Source organism: Telopea speciosissima, chromosome 5, assembly GCF_018873765.1.
Source record: "Telopea speciosissima isolate NSW1024214 ecotype Mountain lineage chromosome 5, Tspe_v1, whole genome shotgun sequence".
NCBI lineage: Eukaryota > Viridiplantae > Streptophyta > Magnoliopsida > Proteales > Proteaceae > Telopea > Telopea speciosissima.
The window spans coordinates 10,170,061-10,190,827 of NC_057920.1; the positions used below are offsets into that span (position 1 = coordinate 10,170,061).

Below are 20,767 nucleotides of genomic sequence, written 5' to 3' on the forward strand. Positions count from 1 at the left end.
CCTCTATTAACTTATAAAATTGCGAAATGGTCTTCTAATTTGTAATTGTATACCTCACTTGCGGAAATATTTGAACAAATAACCAGCTTTCATAAATGGCTTCTTATAAAATTGTGAAATGGTCTTCTATTTTGTAGTTGTATACTTCAATCGCAAAAATATTTGAATAAGTAGCCAGTTTTCAATTATATTCCTGTATAATTGTTGAAATATTAACTGTATTTATACATGATTGTGTATAAATTTTTTGACATTTCAAAATTTATTAAAGAAATTTGGATTTATTTTCCTATTGACGTCAGTTGAATTCAGATTTTAAAGGCACTACCTTGGCGATTGAGTATATAAACATTAATGTTGGATTTATTATTATCTTTTTTTATTATTCTTAATAAAATCATCTACCTGATATATATACGACAAATGATCATTATGATATTGACATGATTATTATCATCTGCGTCTCATCTTGAATGAAAGAACTTTTCGTCAAAGGTCAAAATTATCGTGATCATAAGTTTGAAATAACCAATCGTGATTATGGCAACCAATTTTTTTTTATTGTTTAAAGAGACAGGCTTTTGATTTATAACTCCTCTCAATTGTGGCAGGAGCGGAGGATCCAACCCCAGCAAAAACATGGGTGTTTTGGTCATTTCATAGGGGGGGGGGGGGGGCGGCTGCCTGTGAAATGACCCAAACACCCATGTTTTTGCTGGGTTGAATCCTCCTGGTCCCGCCACAATTGGAGGAGAGCCGAATTGTTGTTTTGTTTCTTTGTTATTGTTTTCAAGTGTGATAGCTAACACGTGTCCACTCATTCAATGGGCAGATTTGTTGGATTAGACAATCCAGATCAAAACAAATCGAATCGACCGATCCACCCAATCCCTTTCTAGATTGAACTTAATTGAAATTGGCTTTAATCAAATTGGGCCTCAATCGATTTCTATCCAAATCAATTCAGCCAATTCCAATTTGAATCGATCGAGTCAAATCAATTCCGATTTTTCAAACCTTGCATGGCGGAGGATTACGATAACTAGATAATAAATTAGTCGTGTGAAAATACTTTTTGATGGAAACTTTCTGTTGTGATTGGAATCCTGAAATTTTAAAACCCCCCACCCCCGCCCCCCAAAAAAAAAAGATTAGTCTTGATAATATAAATATCATCATTAACTTCCCTCCCTTATCAAATTCTACCAAAAGTAAGATCTCATTGATTTGGAGATTCTCTCATCTTAGGTTAAAAGAAATTCAATCGTTTTTTTTTTTTTCAAAAATAACTTTTTCATTAAGATACTCATGACAATAGGACAAAACCCATTTGAAATCAAGTTAACCTAATTAACCATAGCCCAAACAGGCCCATTAAGTGGGCCAAGCATGGGCCAAGGGTTTGGTTTTGAGTACGATGCTTTTTTAAAAGCGACACAGAAACACAAGAAGACATTGAAAAGGGGGACAATAATGCATTTTTTCTTTTATGAAAAAGGAAAAGGAATGCAACTTGTAATGATTATCCCATGCCTCAGTAAGGACAAGGAAAGGGACAATTGACAAATATCTCTAACCCAATTCATATTCACTGTTTCCGTTTGTTTCCATGGAAGAAAGAAGGTGGAAAAGAATGTTTTCTTGTAAACTAAGATTTCACATTATTAGTTTTGATGTATAACACATAAATTATTTTAGAAAAAAAAATTTTCTTTCTTGTCATTATGCCTAGTGAAATATACCGTTTTAATAGTTGCCAAGTGGCAACCATCACTATTCTTAGTGTAATATAATGTTTCATTATTTGTCAAGTAATAAATAGTGAAGTGTTATACTTCACTAGGCATTGTAATGCCTAGAAGGTCTAAAAAAAAAATGAATTTTATATAAAACAAAATTTTCGAGTAAAATATCATATGAAGAGAAAAAAATTTCAAAGAAGTAAAGCTGATTTTGTCTGTCTTTTCATTGTTACATGTTGTCCTTATGTCTTTTAGTTATGATGTATTATCGAGAAACCAGCCAAGGGAGGGATTGAAAAAATGTGATTATTGATGGTGATTAATGACGAGTCGGGACCTAAGGATTGGGATTCGAGAAAGACCCTAGAAATTCCAGTCAATTCAGTCTGGATCTTGTCTAGCGCGATTGCTGGAACTGTCCTTGAGGTGCATGCCGGACAGCTCCAGCTGTGCGATGTGTGCTGCACTCATTGGTGTGTTGGAGAGGATTTTTTTTGCTTCAATCTGGCCAATGCTATTATACCACCAACCATATCATCAGTCTTTCAGGTTTCAGCCCTTGTTTGGTAACTGGTAAGGAAGTTTTATAAGGTTTCTGCGGGTTTGCTAAATTGTGAGAAAAAAGAAAAGAAAAGTTAATTATAAAGACTAATAATGCACCGCACGACTCTTAAAATTGGAATATACATGCACCTTCCACTAGGCTTTCTATCCCATCAAACAATGTTCTCTTTCTTAATTTCTTTCTTTCTAGATGATGTTGTGTGTGTGTTTTTGTTTTCGTTTTTATTTTTGGTAAACATGTTGTGTGTGTTTGTGCAACAGGTTTTTGGTATTTTAGTATTGAGAGAATGTTTTCTGTGCCGTAGCACAGGCTGCGCTTAGGCACATGGGTATACCACTCAGGGGGGTAGGGTGGTCATTGTACCCACCCCCATGTGCCTGGACGTAACCTGCATTGCGACATAAAGAATAGTGCCCCTTTAATATTTTTGAACCATTGATTGTTTTAGAATCTATTAAATAGTCTTCACCCCACTAGTTTAAAATATGCCTAGATGGCCTGCTTCCCTTTATATTTAAGTCCCCATGCTAGACTTAAAGCAAACACTATATTGTTAAAATTTAGATCCTTTTAACCAAATGTCTGCGAGTATGTTAATGAAGAAATATAATAATCAAATATGCATAAAGCTAAATAACCTACAGATTCCAATCATAAAAGAAAAATACACTAAATTTTAAAATGAAAACCCTTCTAAGGTAAAAAGGAAAAATCACAAGGCTTTAGCCCAGTAAAATCTATACTATAATAATAATAGGTATACAAGTCTTTGTTAGAATAAATCGATCCGAATAGAGACAAAATCCCAAAAGCCAGGATTTTCATAGGGCGTTCAAGAACATAATCAAATAAATAATAGAAAATAGGGATAGAACCACTGACCTTGTTTCGCATCCATAGTGACGATGATTGTAGCAGAAAATAAAGAACAAAGATCTAGGTGTTTCCCCTCTATTCCCAAAGTAACTGGCCTGATGAGAATACCGAATGCGCAGGGACGACGAACACTGAATATCTCCCTCTCTTTCAAGAATGCACTTCTCAATAGCAATTGAGAATAATAAATTGTGATAGGTAGAGGGGGGACCTAGCTCTCCTTATATAGTAATCCCTATAGGGTCTGACTCATCACAGTCCCAATAGGAATCTATCTGGCCCACACTAAGCCAGTCCACATTAGACTTCTAATATAACTTAATGATCCCACTTTATTAGACCAAAATCCTAATTAGCCTGATTTAGGGATTTAATTATGTCCATATGGAATTTTATTAGAACTAAAATTCTGACAATCTCCCACTTGGACTTACATTAAATTCCTTATTTTTAAAAGGATTTAAAAACAGTTTTGACCAAAACAAATCACAGGCTAACAACTCTTTAAGAAAACTTTATGTGCACAATTTTTAAAATAAATTGGTCTAGAGGTCATATTAGAAAGTCAATCCTATCCCATAGAGTTTTAGACACCGAATTATGGCGGTAACTGCATCATGATCAAGCGACACAGAGCCTTCCATGGTCACTAGAGCCCTCAACTCTACTAACATGGATGCAATGTGGTAGTGTGCCAACGAGATAATACTCACGTAGTGATTCCTTATGTATTATCCATTTATCAGTCCAAAATTTCTCTTCTTTAAGTGGCACAGGCTCACTAGAGAAATAAACTTTGTGATTCTAACGAATCTGTATGTCTTATCATAAATAACTCGAGTTATACTTTATGTGTAACAAGACATACCTTTAGGCTACAACTTAATGCCCCAGTCTTGCTTAAGGTCAACACATTCCTTAAGACTTTAAAATCAGAAATATATCTACTTCATGTCAATAAATAAAACACTCATGTGTTTAAAAGAAACTGCATGCAATGATACTTGATATATATATAAATCAAAGTTTACCATAAGGTAAAAATACAGATGAAAAGAAACTTTAAATTACAATGAAGCAAAATAAAACAAACTCCCACTAACTAACCACACCCCATGATGCAACTAAGCCCATGCTCATGCCATGTCTCTAACAAACACAAGGGCGAAGACCTTTGGTTAAGGGATCTGCAACCATATTATCTGTACCAATATGCTCCACTGCAATGTCACATTCCTTTACTCTCTCTTTTATGGTCAAATACTTGACCTCCATGTGTTTAGACCCTCTAACTCCTTTATTGTTGTTTATAACCAACACAGCAGAGCTGTTATCACAGTATATCTGGATGGGTCTATCCACAAAATCTATAATAGTCAACTCCTTTATGAGATTTCTGAGCCAAATAGCCTGAGTAGCAGCCCCATAGCATGCTACAAACTCTATCTGCATAGTCAAAGTGGTCACCAATGTCTGCTTTTTACTGTTCCATGATACTGCCCCTCCTGCCATTAAGAAAACATAACCTGATGTGGATTTCCTGTCATCCTCATAGCCAGCAAAGTCAGAGTCTGTATACCCCACTAGCTTGAGTTCAGGAACGTGTCTGTAAGTCAGCATATAATCTCTTGTCCCCTTCAAGTACCTCAATACTTTTTTGGCAACAACCCAGTGGCTAAGACCAGGATCTGACTGATACCTGCCAAGAAGTCCCATCACAAAAGTAATATCCGGTCTGGTACAGACCTGAGCATACATGATACTACCAAGTGCACTAGTATAAGGCACCTTCTTCATTTCATCCCTCTCAGCTTCATTTTTTGGGCACTGTGTCGAACTCAGTTTGTCACCCTTGAGAATAGGAACTTTCCCAGGTTTGCAATCCAGCATATTGAACCTCTCCAGAACACGATCAACATAAGCCCTCTAAGAAAGACTTAATAAACGGCGAGAACGATCCCTATGGATCTCAATCCCAAGAACAAAAGAGGCTTCACCAAGGTCCTTCATGTCAAATTCCCTAGATAAAAGTTGCTTTGTATTATGCAACATCCCTAGGTCACTACTTGCAAGCAGGATGTCATCCACATACAGAATGAGAAAACAGAATTTGCTCCCACTGACCTTGTGATATATACACTGATCCACTTTGTTTTTCATAAAACCAAACGAAGGCACAACACTGTCAAATTTCAGATACCACTGCCTAGAAGCTTGTTTGAGACTGTAGATAGACTTCTTGAGTCTACACACAAGATGATCTGAATCATCCACTGCAAAACCCTCAAGCTGAACCATATATGCTTCCTCATCAAGATTGCCATTGAGAAAGGCAGTTTTAACATCCATCTGATGCAGCTCCATATCAAAATGAGCTACCAATGCCATAATCACCCTGAAAGAATCCTTCGAGGAGACTGAAGAAAAAGTCTCATTGTAGTCTACTCCCTCTCTCTGAGTGAATCCCTTGGCTACCAGTCTGGCTTTAAACCTCTCAACTTTTCCTTTGGAATCTCTTTTGGTTTTATACACCCATTTGCAACCAATGGGCTTACAACCTTTAGGTAAATCAACAAGCTCCCAAACATCATTATGTTTCATCGATTGCATTTCATCTCTCATCGCATCTATCCACAAATCTAACTGAGGACTAAAAACAGCGCCTGAATAAGTAACTGGATCGACCACACAACCAATGTCATAGTCATGTTCTCCCAGATAAACCTCATAGATAGGTGATATAGCTGACCTTCTCTCCCTGGTGGATCTCCGTAATGGTGCCATACGCCTCAACTTTGAATCGAGGAATCTCGGTGAGGCGCATCAATGATAGGATCCTCAATCGCATCCTGAATAAGAGGAATCTCATCAGGTGCTATATGAATGTCGGGGACGGTATCAATATCAGGCTCCTGAACTCCAGCAGGTGTAACCAATGGCACAGTATGCCCCACATCCGTCTGAATAGGTAGAAAAATAGGTATCGATGTACCAACCATGTGACTATCTTGAACAGTCTGAGAACAATCATTCTTTTCGGCCACATCAAATTCCAGAAACTTCGCTGTCTGTGACTCCACAATCCTAGTGCCTCCGCAGGGATTATAAAATTTATATCCCTTCGAATGATCTGGGTAGTTGACAAAGTAGCAACGAGTAGTCTTGGGATCCAACTTATTTAAAGTCGGATTATACAACTTCACTTCTGCAGGGCACCCCCAAACTCTAAGATGATTTAAACTGGATTTACGATCGGCCCATAACTCAAAAGGTGTAAGAGGAGCGGCTTTAGTAGGTATACAGTTAAGGATATAAAAAGCAGTTTTCAAGGCTTCACCCCATAAGAACTTAGGTAAATTTGTCCTACTAACCATACTCCTCACCATGTCCATAAGGGTGCAGTTAAGCCTTTTGGCGACCCTATTTTGTTCAAGACTTTCTGGCATAGTAAACTGACTAACTATTCCAGAGTCCTCAAGGTATTTGGCAAACGAGCCCTTAGCTATCCAGCATCGCCATGTCTGCCATAATACTCACCCCCACGATCAGATCTAACAATTTTAATAACTTTTCCTAACTGTTTCTCAACTTCAGTCCTAAAAATCTTGAACTTGTCAAGAGATTAGACTTTTCTTTAATTAAGTACAGGTATCCATATCGAGAATAGTCATCTGTAAAAGTGATGAACTAAAAATTTTTACACAATGTGACTGAATAGGGACCACTGATGTTAGTATGAATGACCTCTAATAGGTCAGAACTACGGACTGTAGTTTTCTTCTTTATTTTGGTCATCTTTCCCTTACAACAGTCTACACAAGTTTCTAGATCACTTTCGAGAGTAGGTAGGATGTCAGACTTTATCAGCCTTTCCACTCTTGCCTTAGAAATATGACCTAGCCTCTTATGCCATAATGTGAAAGACCGTTCTTTAGGTAAGGGTCTTTTAGAAACAACGCTTTCAACATTACAGGAGACGTAGATATCAGTGGGAGACAAACACAATCTGTACAATCCGTTGGACATAAAGCAGGAACCAACTTTAGTTGAATTAAAAAATAAATTAACCATAGTATTCTTTATTTCAAAATAGAAACCACTAATGTCCAAAATTAAAACCGAAATTAAATTCCGCCTAAAGGACGGTACATAAAAAGTGTTCTTTAAAGTCAATTTAAAACTAGAATCTAATAATAAAATGACATCTCCCACGAACTCTACGTCAGAATGTCCATCATTTTCTACGACTAGCCTTAATTCATCCTTGTTTGGCCTCCTCCGATTTATGAACCCTTGTATGGTAAAAGCAACATGGTTAGTTGCACCGCTATCTAGCCACCAAGAACTGGATGGGACTTCTGATAGATTGGATTCACAAACAAAAGCCAAAGAATCATTACCTGATGGCTGCTTGGGCTTGAGTAACCAAGCCTTGTATTTGTTGCAGTCCTTCTTCATGTGACCCTTCTTCTTGCAAAAGAAGCAGTGATCACTCTCTTTCTTCAAAGAGTCTTTCTTGGGTCCCAAATTGTTAGTCTGATCGGATTGTTTATTGGCAGACTTATGAGTATGATTTTTAAACTTTTTATTCTTACGGGCTTTGAAAGTAAACAGGACAGTAGGCTTTTTCTCTTTCTTCAGTTTCTCTTCCTCAGACACAACCCTAGAAATTAGGTCATTAATGCTCCAGATCCCATCTTGGGAAATATAGTTGATTTTTATGATGCCAAATTCAGAAGGTAGGGTATTTAAGGCTTGATGGACAATTAGGGCATCTGGGAAGAGGAATGTCTAAGGCCTTGAGTTTAGTTTGGTAATCAACCATCCTAATAATGTAATCCCTAACACCCCCAGAACCATCATATTCCATGTTAAATAACCCTTGCAGAAGTGTTCCAATCTCAACATTCGATGAAACTTTGTATCTCTTGAAAATTGCATATAGCAATTCCCTGGCAGTACATTTCTCAGGCAGACCACTTTTTAGGTGTTCCGATATCGACCTCTTTATGGACAGTATACTGAGTCGATTACTCTTTTGCCATGCAGCATGCACAGACTTTTTATCCTCAGTACTATCAGCGGTTAGTTCCATTGGTGTATCCATAACAAGGGACGTGTGCACATCTGCCATTTCCATAGCAAACATAATGTCCTCTTTCCACTTCTTAAAGTTTGACCCAGTGAGGAGCTCAATAGTAACCATGTTATTATTGACAGAGAATGTGACTGAAAATTTAAACAATGAACAATATAATAATTAAAATAATGCAAGTACAGCTTGAAAACTTTATAAGCTAATGAGAATTTTACACACATCATTGTGAAAACACCTTTGGGTTGAATTCTCAATATGCAATTGTTAAAATCCCTACATACCAGTGGCCATGGGAATACAGCTCAACTTTCAAAATCCACCACCTTAGGGTGTGCAGAATTCTAGGGTCAACCTATTTACATGCATACTGTATATGTACCCCTTCAAGTACCAATACATGACCACCACCTTTGGGTGTATGACCACACATCAGAGTTGAAGGACATCCCACAACTGTATAAGATCGGTGTTTCACAAATCCAACAAGGAAGGTCGCTTTGGCGGCTGCATCCTGTCGAAAACATGAAACCCTCTTTCGGGATTTTTCAAAATTACTTATATCCTTAAACAATGTGTTATTTTATAATTTATGACAAGGGGCTTTAAATGTCTTAAAATTAACACAATAATAATAATAATTCTATTCATCAAAGTAGGTATTCCAGCAATTTAGAAATTGGTTCGGTTCCCAATAGAACGAACTGATAAATTACATAAAAGGACATGCATCAAAAGAATACCAAAAATATTTAAAATATGCATATCTGATCAAAACAGAGGACAGCACTGTGTAGAGCACAGAAAAACAGAACCAACGCAAAAAACGGGACCCCAAACGGAGTCTCGTAGCCCCTAGAAAGTCCGGTCAAAGTTTTCACCCCAAAACGTTTGACTGTACTGGTTTGACCGGTCTGAAGTCAAACCGGTTCAAACCGAATCAGTTCTGAACCAAACCCGGTTCGATCAGGACGGTTCACTTATGGTCCAACCGGGTCCGGGTCAACGAGCCTGGTCTCCGCGTCGAAAAATGGGTCGACCCGACCCGACGGCGCACGTTAGCAGTACTATGTATTTGCCAAGGGCGCACGATAGCAAAACCCCAGAAATTCCTCTCTCTTTTTTTTTCTTTTTTTTTTTTTAACTTCTGCCGGCGAGTGAGATCACCTGCGGCTGCCGCCGACGCGTGAGAGCGCGTCCGACGGTGATCCACCCATCGAAATTTCTGATTTTTTGAGCTCTACGCCCCCATGTGATCAGATTCTATTTTCGCCAGCTAAAAAAATTGACAGAATGCCAGTGTCCGTACGGGTTTTTTGGAAAACTGAAAAAACCCTAAAAACCTTGATTCAAATCGAAAAATTTTCGATTCCTTTATTATGTTCTATTATTTTGAATCCATATAGGTTCAAGAACGGATCTATGGAGGCTCTAATACCACATGTTAGAATAAATCGATCCGAATAGGGACAAAATCCCAAAAGCCAGGATCTCCATAGGACGTTCAAGAACACAATCAAATAAATAATAGAAAATAGGGATAGAGCCGCTGACCTTGTTTCGCATCCATAGTGATGATGATTGCAGCGAAAAATAAAAAACAAAGATCTAGGTGCTTCCCCTCTATTCCCAAAGTAACTGGCCTGATGAGAATACCGAATGCGTAAGGACGACGAACACTGAATATCTCCCTCTCTTTCAAGAATGCACTCCTCAATAGCAATTGAGAATAATAAGTTGTGATAGGTAGAGGGGGGACCTAGCTCTCCTTATATAGTAATCCCTATAGGGTCTAACTCATCACAGTCCCAATAGGAATCTATCTGGCCCACACTAAACCAGTCCACATTAGACTTCTAATATAACTTAATGACCCCACTTTATTAGTCCAAAACCCTAATTAGCCTGGTTTAGGGATTTAATTATATCCATATGGAATTTTATTAGAACTAAAATTCTAACAGTCTTCTCTAGATAATGCTAAAGGATTACAAATAAGTATTCTCTAATCAATGCTAGATGTTACCAAAGCATCAAGAAAAACCCTTCTTCGATAATAAGATAATTTTCACCTTACAAGGTAAATTTACAATAGCACAATATTCCCACCTCAATAATCGACACGATAAATACAGAAAGAATTGCTCACATTCCCTTCTTTTCTTAACAAAGAGAACACCATTGTGTCTCACTCTTTGTACATGCCACACTCTTTGTGTGCACCACAAATACCTTATTGTTGCTATATCTTTCTATGATTAAGAACTTTTTTTATATATGTGAGAGATAGCTTTACTCTTCACTGAGCCTACATCTCTCTATGGTTTAGTCTTGTTCATGTTCATGTTCATGGTGTGGTAAAAAGGAGGTTACACTTTTGGACCACCTCTCTCATTCCCTCCCTCTTTATATAAAAAAGAAAAGAGAGTCAACTATGCTATTAAGTTCCCTTGGTAAAAAGGTGGTTACACTCTCGGATAAAGGCCAAACTGTCCTACACGTTACGGACATGACCCTCCTTGCCAGGGAGTCAATTATACGGTTAACCTCCCTTGGAACAAACTAAAAATTACAGTACTCAAAGTAAGACTGGATATGGAGAATATCTTCCAAAGTAAGCATGACTGGAAGCGGTGCACCGTTGATTCCTTGTTGCAGATACAAGACAATATCCATATTATCTATTTCAATTACTAGGTGAATGAGATTCTCAGAGAGGGCTTCCAATAAAGCATTGTGAATTGCCATGGCTTCTCCCATCGTGGGATTAATGAAGGTAATAGGAATCGTCTCTACAAAGTGGGGCATTCCTTGATGATCGCGACAAATAAATCCCAGATCCCCATTCCTTGATTTTGAAGATAGACTGACATCACAATTGATCTTGAAGGAACCTGAAAAAGAGGAAACCCATAGATTATGAGGAATGACACCAATTCATCCCATGCATAATTAAAAAAATGTACAAAATGAATTTAAGATAATTTCTTATGATTTCTCGCTTATTTGATCACCTCAGAGCTATAAATGAACTTGAAATCACTTAACAACCTACTATCCTTTTAAGGAAAAGATTTTAGACACCAATAACGTGGGAGTTTTACACAAATAACGTGAGAGATATTCTCACTTAATGACCTACAATCCTTTAAGAAAAAAGATTTTTGTGAGAGATATTCCTCACAAATTGCTTATTTAGCCATGTTTACAAAAAAAAGTTGTATTAATTGTAATCAAATGAGGGATGGGTGATTTTAAGATCATTTCTTCTGATCTCTCACTTACTTGGTCACCTCAGAGCTTTTTTTTCTGGAATTGGAGAGCTTTAATAGGGAAGGGGAGGGGAGGGATAAGGGAAGATGGGTGATTTTAAGAAATGATCTCTCACTTATTTGGTCACCTCAGAGCTTTAAATGAACCCGGAATCTCATTTAACAACCTACCATCCTTTAAGGGAAAAGATTTCTAGTGCAAATAATGTCGGACATATTCTCACATGGGATTGCTTATTTAGTTGTGTTTACAAAAAAAATGTAGTCATTTTAATCATGCAAGAGATCTAGATGGGTAAATTTAAGATCAGTTCTTATCATCTCTTACTTATTTGGTCACCTTAGAGCTCTAAATGAGCCCAAATTCTCATTTAACAACCTACCATCCTTTAAGGGAAAAGATTTCCAGTGCAAATAATGTGAGAGATATTCTCACACGGATTGTTAGTTGTATGTGTCTACAAAAAGAATTGTTTATTTCTTATGATTTCTTATTTGGTCATCTCAGAATTTTAAATGAACTCGAAATCTCATTTAACAACCTACCATTCTTTTAAGGAAAAAGATTTTCAATGCAAATAACATGAGAGATATTTCCACACGGATTGCTTATTTAAGCTGTGTTTTTCTAAAAAAATTATTCAATTTAATCATATGAGAGATGGGGAAAATATTAAGCATGAAAAATGTTGTTTCCATTGGTCATGTAATCATTTTCTGGTGTTTGACCTGAAGATTGATTTCTTCTGGGGTGCTAGCTAGATATTATTCTAGAAATCTATATGGGATCGGACGATTCATATTGGTATCAATAGAGGCTTTAGTCTCTTGAGGTTGACCTGAAGATTGATTCCTTCCAGAAAATTTTGTATTCCCTCCAATTCTCAAGCGCTTACTTCTGATGAGGAGTAACCACGTGTACCTATATATATTCTACTAGGTTCTAGAATCAGTTATGAGAAATGTAATTGTCTATATATTACTGAGAGATGAATAAAGAAGATACACTTTTATTTCTAACATGGTATCAGCTAAGCTTTTCTCACTCTGACAAGTTCTTTTCTCGATCTTGCTGTCCTTTCTTTTTTTTTGCTTTCTTGATTTCGTCTTCTTTTTCTGGTTCGTCTCTCATGGCGTCTCCTTCGCTTACTACGAATCCCTGTTCTCCTCTGGTCACTCTTAATGTCTCGCCCTATCTGCCTCTCAAGCTTTCTGCATCTAATTTCCCTTTATGGCGAGCTCAGTTCATTCCTCTACTGAGGGGATACGATCTTCTTGGTTTTGTCGACGGTAGTTGCTCTCATCCATCACCGGTGCCTGATTCGCCTAATTCTGATGTGGCTTCCCTTGCCTTGCTATGGGATCGTCAAGATTAACTCATATTGAGTTGGATCATCTCTTCACTGACGGAAACCACCTTATCGCAGGTGGTCGCCTCTCCCACCGCAAAGCATGCCTGGGACACTCTAGCTCGAATCTAAGCGCCTTCTTCTCGTACACGCATTTTGGATCTTAAAGATTGCCTTTCTCACCTACAGAAGGGGTCTGACACTGTTGCAGCTTATCTCCTGAAGCTTCGATCCATATCTGATGCTCTGGCTGCCATCGATCAACCGTTTAGCGATGAGGATCTTGTGCTGACCACACTTCGTGGCTTAGGTTCTGAATACCGTGATTTTGCCACGTCTATTCAACTGCGTGCAGAACCAGTCTGCTTTATTGATCTTACGAATCTGCTACTCAGCCACGAGAGATTCCTTCAATCCATTTTTGATGAGGTTGCCTCTTCAGTTGCGACGGCGAATATGGCCTCTGATTCTGTGAGAAATGCTATGTTCCAGAGCAACAAGTGATATGTGAACTCAAGATTCAACCGCAATCATGGTAACCAGCATTCGTTTCCACGCTACAACAATCGCTCTACCGATCGTGATTAGTATTCCTCCGACACTGGTGGTCAACGTGCTTAAGAACAAATGTCCTCCGATTCTAGATCTGGAGTTCGCTCTCGCTCCTATGGCAAGACAGTGAGCTCTTAGTCACAGTCCTCTCAATCTGGTTCTGGTCTTCCAGCGCCTTCTTCACGTTCTGCTTGCCAAATCTATGGCAACGAAGGTCACTTTGCTTCTTTGTGTTCCCAGCATTACAATCATGCCTTTCTTGGTAATGCTTGCTTTTATTCTTCTGGTATCTCTACTCCTTGCACTACATGGCTATTAGACTCTGGTTCTAATAACCATTTGACTGCAGATATGAGCAATCTTGCTCTAAGTGAACCTTTTTCTGGCCCTGAACAGATCATAGTAGGAAATGGTCAAGGTCTGTCAATAACTAGCACTGGTTCTACTGCTGTAATTGCACCTTCTTGTTGCTTTAATCTTTCTAATATTTTGTGTGGCCTGCTATTCACAAGAATTTGATTTCCATTCAACGCTTCTGTCATGATAATCATACCTTCTTTGAATTTCACTCTAATTGTTTTTTGATTAAGGATCAGGAGACCGGCCGGACATTATATCAAGGCCAGAGTAATAATGGTCTATATGAGATCCATCTACCTCTGCATGGTGGTTCCTTTTCAAACTCTGCAGTTAGTGCAACCATGGATCATTGGCATTCCAGACTTGGACATCCATCCCTTAAGACTGTTCGCCATATTGGTCATTCCTTTGGCTTACCTGTATCTAGTAATAATTCATCTTTCTGTGAGGCATGTAATTGTTCTAAGAGTCATAGACTTTCTCTTACTACTTCACCATCTATTAGTACTTCACCTTTGGATTTACTGCACTGTGATGTTTGGGGGCCAGCCCCAGTTGTTTCCCATGACAAGTATCGTTTCTATGTTTTGTTTGTTGATGACTATAGCAAGTACTCATGGTTGTTTCCAATTGCTAAAAAGTCTGATGTGTTACCTATATTCACTAGGTTCAAACTAATGGTTGAAAATTTCTTTTCTACCAAGATTAAATGCTTACAAACAGAAGGTGGAGGTGAATTTTTGGGGCTAGATTCCTTTTTGGGCTCTCATGGTATTTTCAGGAGGGTTTCTTGCCCTCACACACAGGCCTAAAATGGCGCCACTGAGCGCAAACATCGCCATATTGTAGAAGCTAGCCTTGCACTTCTATTTCATGCCAGCCTCCCAACTGCGTTTTGGTCTTATGCGTTCTCCATAGCAGTTTATCTGATCAACAGACTACCATCTTTGTTAATTCAACATGATAATCCATTTCATTATCTTTTTGGGTCCTCACCTTACTATTCTTTCCTAAAGACCTTTGGTTGTTTGTGCTTCCCATACTTGCGTCCTTTCAATACCCACAAGCTTGAGCCACGCTCCAAACCTTGTGTGTTTTTGAGATATTCTTTGACCCACAAAGGGTACAAGTACCTTGATGCTACTACCAACCGGTTATATACAAGCCAGCATGTCACTTTTGTTGAGGATGTGTTCCCCTTTAAAGAAAAGTTTACCTGGGGAGGTTCACTACAGTTTGTGGTTGATGATTGGTGCTCTTTGTTCCCTTCTAGATCAGTTGTTGGCCCATCACCACCTATGCAACCACCACGGCTTGTTATAGGCCCATTTGGCCCGCCACAGTTGTTTACCATCTCATCTGACTCAACACTATGTGTTGATAGCCCATCTGGCCTAGCGCCATGTGCTACTGGTTCTTCACCTTTGCAATGTCTTGCTGGCCCATCTGAGGTCGGTAATTCTATGGATACATATTCAGAAACTGAAGCCCGATTGGATGTCACACATGTGCCATTCGTTGTCCAAGATGGGCTTCCAGCAGTGCAGCCTGGCTCTACGCATGTCTCTGTACATCCTATGACCACTCGATCTCGTACTGGAACTTTAAGGGCGCCAACGCGCCTTAACCTTACTGCTGCGCTGCCATCCAACTTTGCCACCATGGAACCCACGTGTTACTCACAGGCCTTAAAAGATCCAAACTGGCGAAGTGCTATGAATGAGGAGTTTGATGCGCTCCTCAGTACTGGTACATGGTCTCTTATGCCACCCACGCCTAAGCAAAATGTGGTAGGCTGCAAATGGGTTTTTCGTATTAAACGGCGCTCTGATGGCACAATCGAGCGCTACAAGGCCCGTCTTGTGGCCAAAGGATTTCACCAACGCCTAGGAATTGACTACACGGAAGCATTTAGTCCCGTGGTCAAACCGGCGATAATACGCTTGGTCCTATCTCTTACTATTTCTCGGCAATGGCCTGTGCGGCAATTGGATATTAACAATGCTTTCCTCAATGGACTGTTGACTAAGGATGTGTTCATGATTCAGCCACCGGGCTTTGTGGATCCAGCCCATCCGCAGCATGTATGTCACCTATACAAGTCACTCTATGGCCTCAAACAGGCACCGCGAGCATGGTACACTAGGCTTTGCGAATTTTTGGTTGGTTATGGCTTTGCCTCCTCTAAAACGGACACGTCATTATTTGTCTATAGACATGGTGGTGTGATCCTGTATTGCTTGGTCTATGTTGATGACCTACTCATCACTGGAAGCTCCAATAAGGCAATCACAAGTCTTATCACCACTTTATCAGCTACCTTTGCTCTAAAGGACCTGGGCAATCTCAACTATTTTTTGGGCATAGAGGTTTCTCGTTCGGCTGCTGGAATATTTCTATCTCAACGCAAGTACGTTTTGGATCTACTTCATAGCACAAACATGCTTGATGCAAAGCCAATTTCCACTCCAATGGCCACCAATCACGGCCTTATTGTTCACTCGGGTACTCCCCTTATTGATGGGACTGAGTATAGACGTGTTATTGGGGCTTTTTAGTACTTACTCATGACCAGACTGGGCATCAGCTTCGTTATTAACAAGCTGGCCCAGTACATGCATCAGCCCACGGATGTGCACTGGTCAGCAGCTAAGCGTGTCTTACGCTATCTCAAGCTCACCTTGGCCGATGGGATCTTGCTTCGCCCATCCACTTCAGTTGGTTTACAAGCTTATGCGGATGCGGATTGGGCTGGTTGCCCGGATGATAGGAAGTCCACTACTGGTTATGCAGTTTTTCTTGGCCACAACCTCATCTCTTGGAGCTCGAAGAAGCAAAAAACGGTCTCTCGATCTTTTACTGAGGTTGAGTATCGGGCTGTGGCAATTGCTGTCACTGAGTTGGTCTGGCTACGGTCTCTACTTCAGGAGTTGGGTGTCTTTGTTCCTCACCAGCCTGTTATCTGGTGTGACAACATTGGTGCGACATACTTATCGGCCAATCCGGTGTTTCACGCATGTATGAAGCACATTGAGATAGACTTCCATTTTGTTCGTGATATGGTTGCCTCTCAACAACTTGCTGTCCGCTATGTCTCGACTATTGATCAACTAGCCGATTTGCTCACCAAGAGTTTGTCTCGCCCACGGTTCGCTTGGTTAAAGGGCAAGCTTACAGTAGGCTCACCTCCCGTACAGCTTGAGGGGGGGTAATGAGGAGTAGCCACGTGTACCTATGTATATTCTACTAGGTTCTAGAATAAGTTATGAGAAATGTAATTGTCTATATATTACTAAGAGATGAATAAAGAAGATACACTTTTATTTCTAACAACTTCATTATTAATGGCGATTTTTGGGTTCTTCATCCATGCGCAATTTTTTGTGTTAAGTACTTGATTGATACGCCAAAAGCTCTAGAGCCGATGGAACGTGTTAAATCAAGGTCCTCAACGACTCTCACTCTGGCGGTAGGTAGATCTAGGTAGCCCTCTTTGTGTCTCGAACCCGTGACGTAATGCCTGACTCTGATACCAAATTTTAGGTATTTGATCGATACGCTAAAAACTCCAGAAGTGATGAAACGTGTTAAATCAAACATTTTAATCTGTCACATACTAAGCTAACCCAATCTGACGCCTATACACTAGAGTAAGCCCCATTAGACACATAACATTTTGCCTCTTTCAGTTAGTACAGAAGAGCAGTGTTGAGAACCCAAAAATGGTTTTCAATTTAGAGTTTATTACTAAGTTTCAGAGAGGATCAGAGAAGCGATCCACGCATGCTTATCTATAAGCAAACTTGGGAGTTCTACAGTAGATTACATCAATATACTCTAGAATTACCAGGTGAATAGAATGCCACTTGGCATATCAGAACAATTAGTAAGTAGATCGGACGGCTTATATCATCCAACAGTAGATTCCTTGACCCCTACAGTAGATTACATCATATTATTCTAGAATTTTTTTTGGTAACGCATATTATTCTAGAATTACCAGGTGAATAGAATGCCACTTGGCATATCAGAACAATTAGTAAGTAGATCGGACGGATTATATCATCCAACAGTAGCATCCTAAACGAGCGAGTTTCTACGGTTAAATGCGAATGGATCGAGTTGAATTAATTGATATTGCAGGCCAGACTCGAGAGAGGGCTTACGCCTGAAAAGGTTTCAAACTTGGCTAAAGCTATCTTTTTTCGGTTGGATTCTGATCGTTTTCAATCCATTACTAAGGTTTGCCCTAACTTTCTCTCGATCTTCTTTTCTTATTATTGTATCTTCGTCGTGTCTGGGGTTTTTGAATTTCAAGTATTCGATCCGTTTTCGACAGGAAAAATACAAACCTTCCCGTTTTTTGATTACATGACGACGGTATGGTTCTGTTAATGATAATTTCTCCTTTTATCTCCAAATATATGATTTATCCGCATTTCCATGTGGGGTTTTCCAAAGCCTCTTCCTTTTTCCCTTTTGGATTTTTCGAATACGACATGAAGGCGTACTGGGTTTGTGGTCGAATCGTATGAATATCAGAACTCGCCTCTTTTATTCTTGTTAAATTCTCTTCAATAACTAGAATTATGTTCCTTTTTCTTTCTTTTTTTTGTTGCTCCGAAGCCAGAAATATCTTCTGATGTTTCTGATCCTAAATGAATAATCTCAATTTAGGTGTTGTTTTCATGTTTGAACTTGGCCCCCCCCCCTTCTCTCTTCATATTTCCAGTTTTTTTTTTTTGAGGGGATGCTTTGTTATTTTGTTTTTGTTGATTGTTCGTCTGTATGATTTGCAGGTTTATTTTGTATTTGGAGATGGCAAGTGGATTTGGGGAATCAACTAGCAAGCCGCCCCAAAGCCCTTCTTGCTCAGGCAGTGGTAGCAACGATGCTGGTAACTTTGAGTGCAATATCTGCTTCGAATTGGCGCAGGAACCAATTGTGACTTTGTGTGGTCACCTTTTCTGTTGGCCTTGCCTTTACAAGTGGCTCCACATTCACTCGCATTCTCAGGAGTGCCCAGTTTGTAAGGCTCTTATACAGGAAGAGAAATTGGTTCCTCTTTATGGCAGGGGAAAGACACCCAGTGATCCAAGATCAAAATCAATTCCTGGAGTTAATATTCCCAATCGTCCAGCTGGGCAGAGGCCGGAAACTGCTCCCCCACCAGACGCTAACCATTTCCCACAGCATGGGCATGGGCATGGGATGGGCTTCATGGGGTTCCCTCCAATGGCAACTGCGAGGTTTGGGAACTTCACACTCTCTGCGGCATTTGGTGGTCTGATTCCATCCCTGTTTAATCTCCAGGTGCATGGGATCCCTGATGCAACTGTTTATGGAGCTGCTGCCGGTTTTCCCTATGGATTTTCTAATTCATTTCATGGGGCTCATCCCCATGGGTTCACTCAACCCACAAGTCAAGGTCAACAGGCTGATTCCTATTTGAAGACGCTGCTTTCTCTGGTTGGTTTCTTGGTGATCCTTGCTCTACTTTGGTCGTAGTTGAATGTCCCTACCAGCATTTGTATTGCTGAGGGATATCCATGATAATTATAATCACATGTTTGTAAATTCATGAGTTTAATTGAGGTTTATGGTTGAGGAAATTGTCCGTATGATACTTTTTTGCTTCTCTTGTGGCTTGTGTTATTTCAGCCATTAGCATTTGTAATGTGACTTAAAATGTCTCTTAACTGGATTGAAGACCTCTATTACCATTTAAAAAAAAAAGAAAAAGAAAAAGAAAAGGATTGCAGACTTATATCCTCCCTCTCTCTCTCGCTCATTTAAAAGCTTGTGAATGTTAAAGCATGATGCATCATCAAAGTGCAGATTAATGTGTTAACTCAAGTTTGTCACTTTTTCCCCTTCAAATCTTATTCGTGCATTTTTTGTATGCATTAAAAATTAGCATACTTATGTTTTGTAGCTCTTTACAGTTTTAACATAATAATTTCTGTATGCTCCGTAATGAAAATTATTCTTTATTTTATCAATTTTGCCTCCGCCCTTACATTTAACTAGCTTGTAGTGGTGAATGTCCATAGTTATGAATTTTAAGTATCATAGTACAACTTAGCAAGATAGTCAATGGCATTGTAAGAAGGATTAACAGGATTTTCATGCCGCAGTTATGATCTTGAAATAATACTGTGAGCTTTGACTGTTAACCTGTTTTGTGTATGTCTTGAATCAAGTAGTTAATGTTGGTTGTCATTAGCTGATTAATATTAGGGTATTGGATTCAGGTTGTCTGATTTCTCAGTTGGGAGCTTCCGCTATTTAGTAGAAGTAGCACACTCAATTTCTGTAGTTATGGGCATAGTACAAAATCTCGCGAAATCTCGGTCAAGATCCCGAATATTTCGAGTATCTAGACCTGACCAAAACGAAACAGCAGCTCAAATAAAAAAAATGAAAAAAACTCGGTCAAAATTTCGACCATCTCGCAATATCTCGAGACAAAATCAAAATTTCGCAAGATATCGAGATTCCTTTTTCAAAAGTAGCTTTATAAATACCAAAACTCGTTAGTCTTTCGACCGAGACTTAACAAGCTCTGGCTTTTTGGGTTTTTTTTCTCCTTGTTCTTCATCTTTTCCCTTCTCCTTGCTGATTCTTGCACCTGCCTTTGAATTTTCGCCGCATCTACGCCGGAGAACACAACATTAGCATATTTGTGAAGCTTTTCCACTATTTCAGGTAAAATCAATTTATCCGAAAATGCTTTTTTGAAAGAAGCATGATCAATATTTGTTTGTTTGTGATCAAATTAATATATGTTAGACATCAGAGGCCGATCTACAACCTCATGTTGAAATTTTTTTTCTATATATATATATATATATTATTTTTTTATTTTTCTACTTCAAAATTTTGATTTTCTTACAAAAAGAATGTACAAAAAATAGTTATGTACATTGTCTAGTGATCAATTAACTATCTTTTCC

The 20,767-nt window shown here is 39.0% G+C and overlaps 1 protein-coding gene across 2 annotated transcripts; it reads left to right on the plus strand.

Moving 5' to 3' along the window:
* The first annotated feature begins 6,466 nt into the window (after positions 1-6,466).
* Positions 6,467-19,813, plus strand: LOC122661242 (E3 ubiquitin-protein ligase RNF185-like). Of its 2 annotated transcripts, XM_043856586.1 has the most exons (4): positions 6,467-6,478; positions 10,608-10,611; positions 17,015-17,019; positions 18,630-19,813. In XM_043856586.1, exon 4 carries the CDS (start codon positions 18,630-18,632, stop codon positions 19,317-19,319), a length of 690 nt encoding a protein of 229 aa, XP_043712521.1. In that variant the 5' UTR covers positions 6,467-6,478; positions 10,608-10,611; positions 17,015-17,019; the 3' UTR covers positions 19,320-19,813. The 2 variants fall into 2 exon arrangements, with proteins under 2 accessions (XP_043712521.1, XP_043712520.1); XM_043856585.1 differs by lacking the exons at positions 6,467-6,478; positions 10,608-10,611; positions 17,015-17,019 and adding an exon at positions 17,996-18,053 and having other exon boundaries at positions 18,611-19,813.
* Positions 19,814-20,767: the final 954 nt, after the last annotated feature.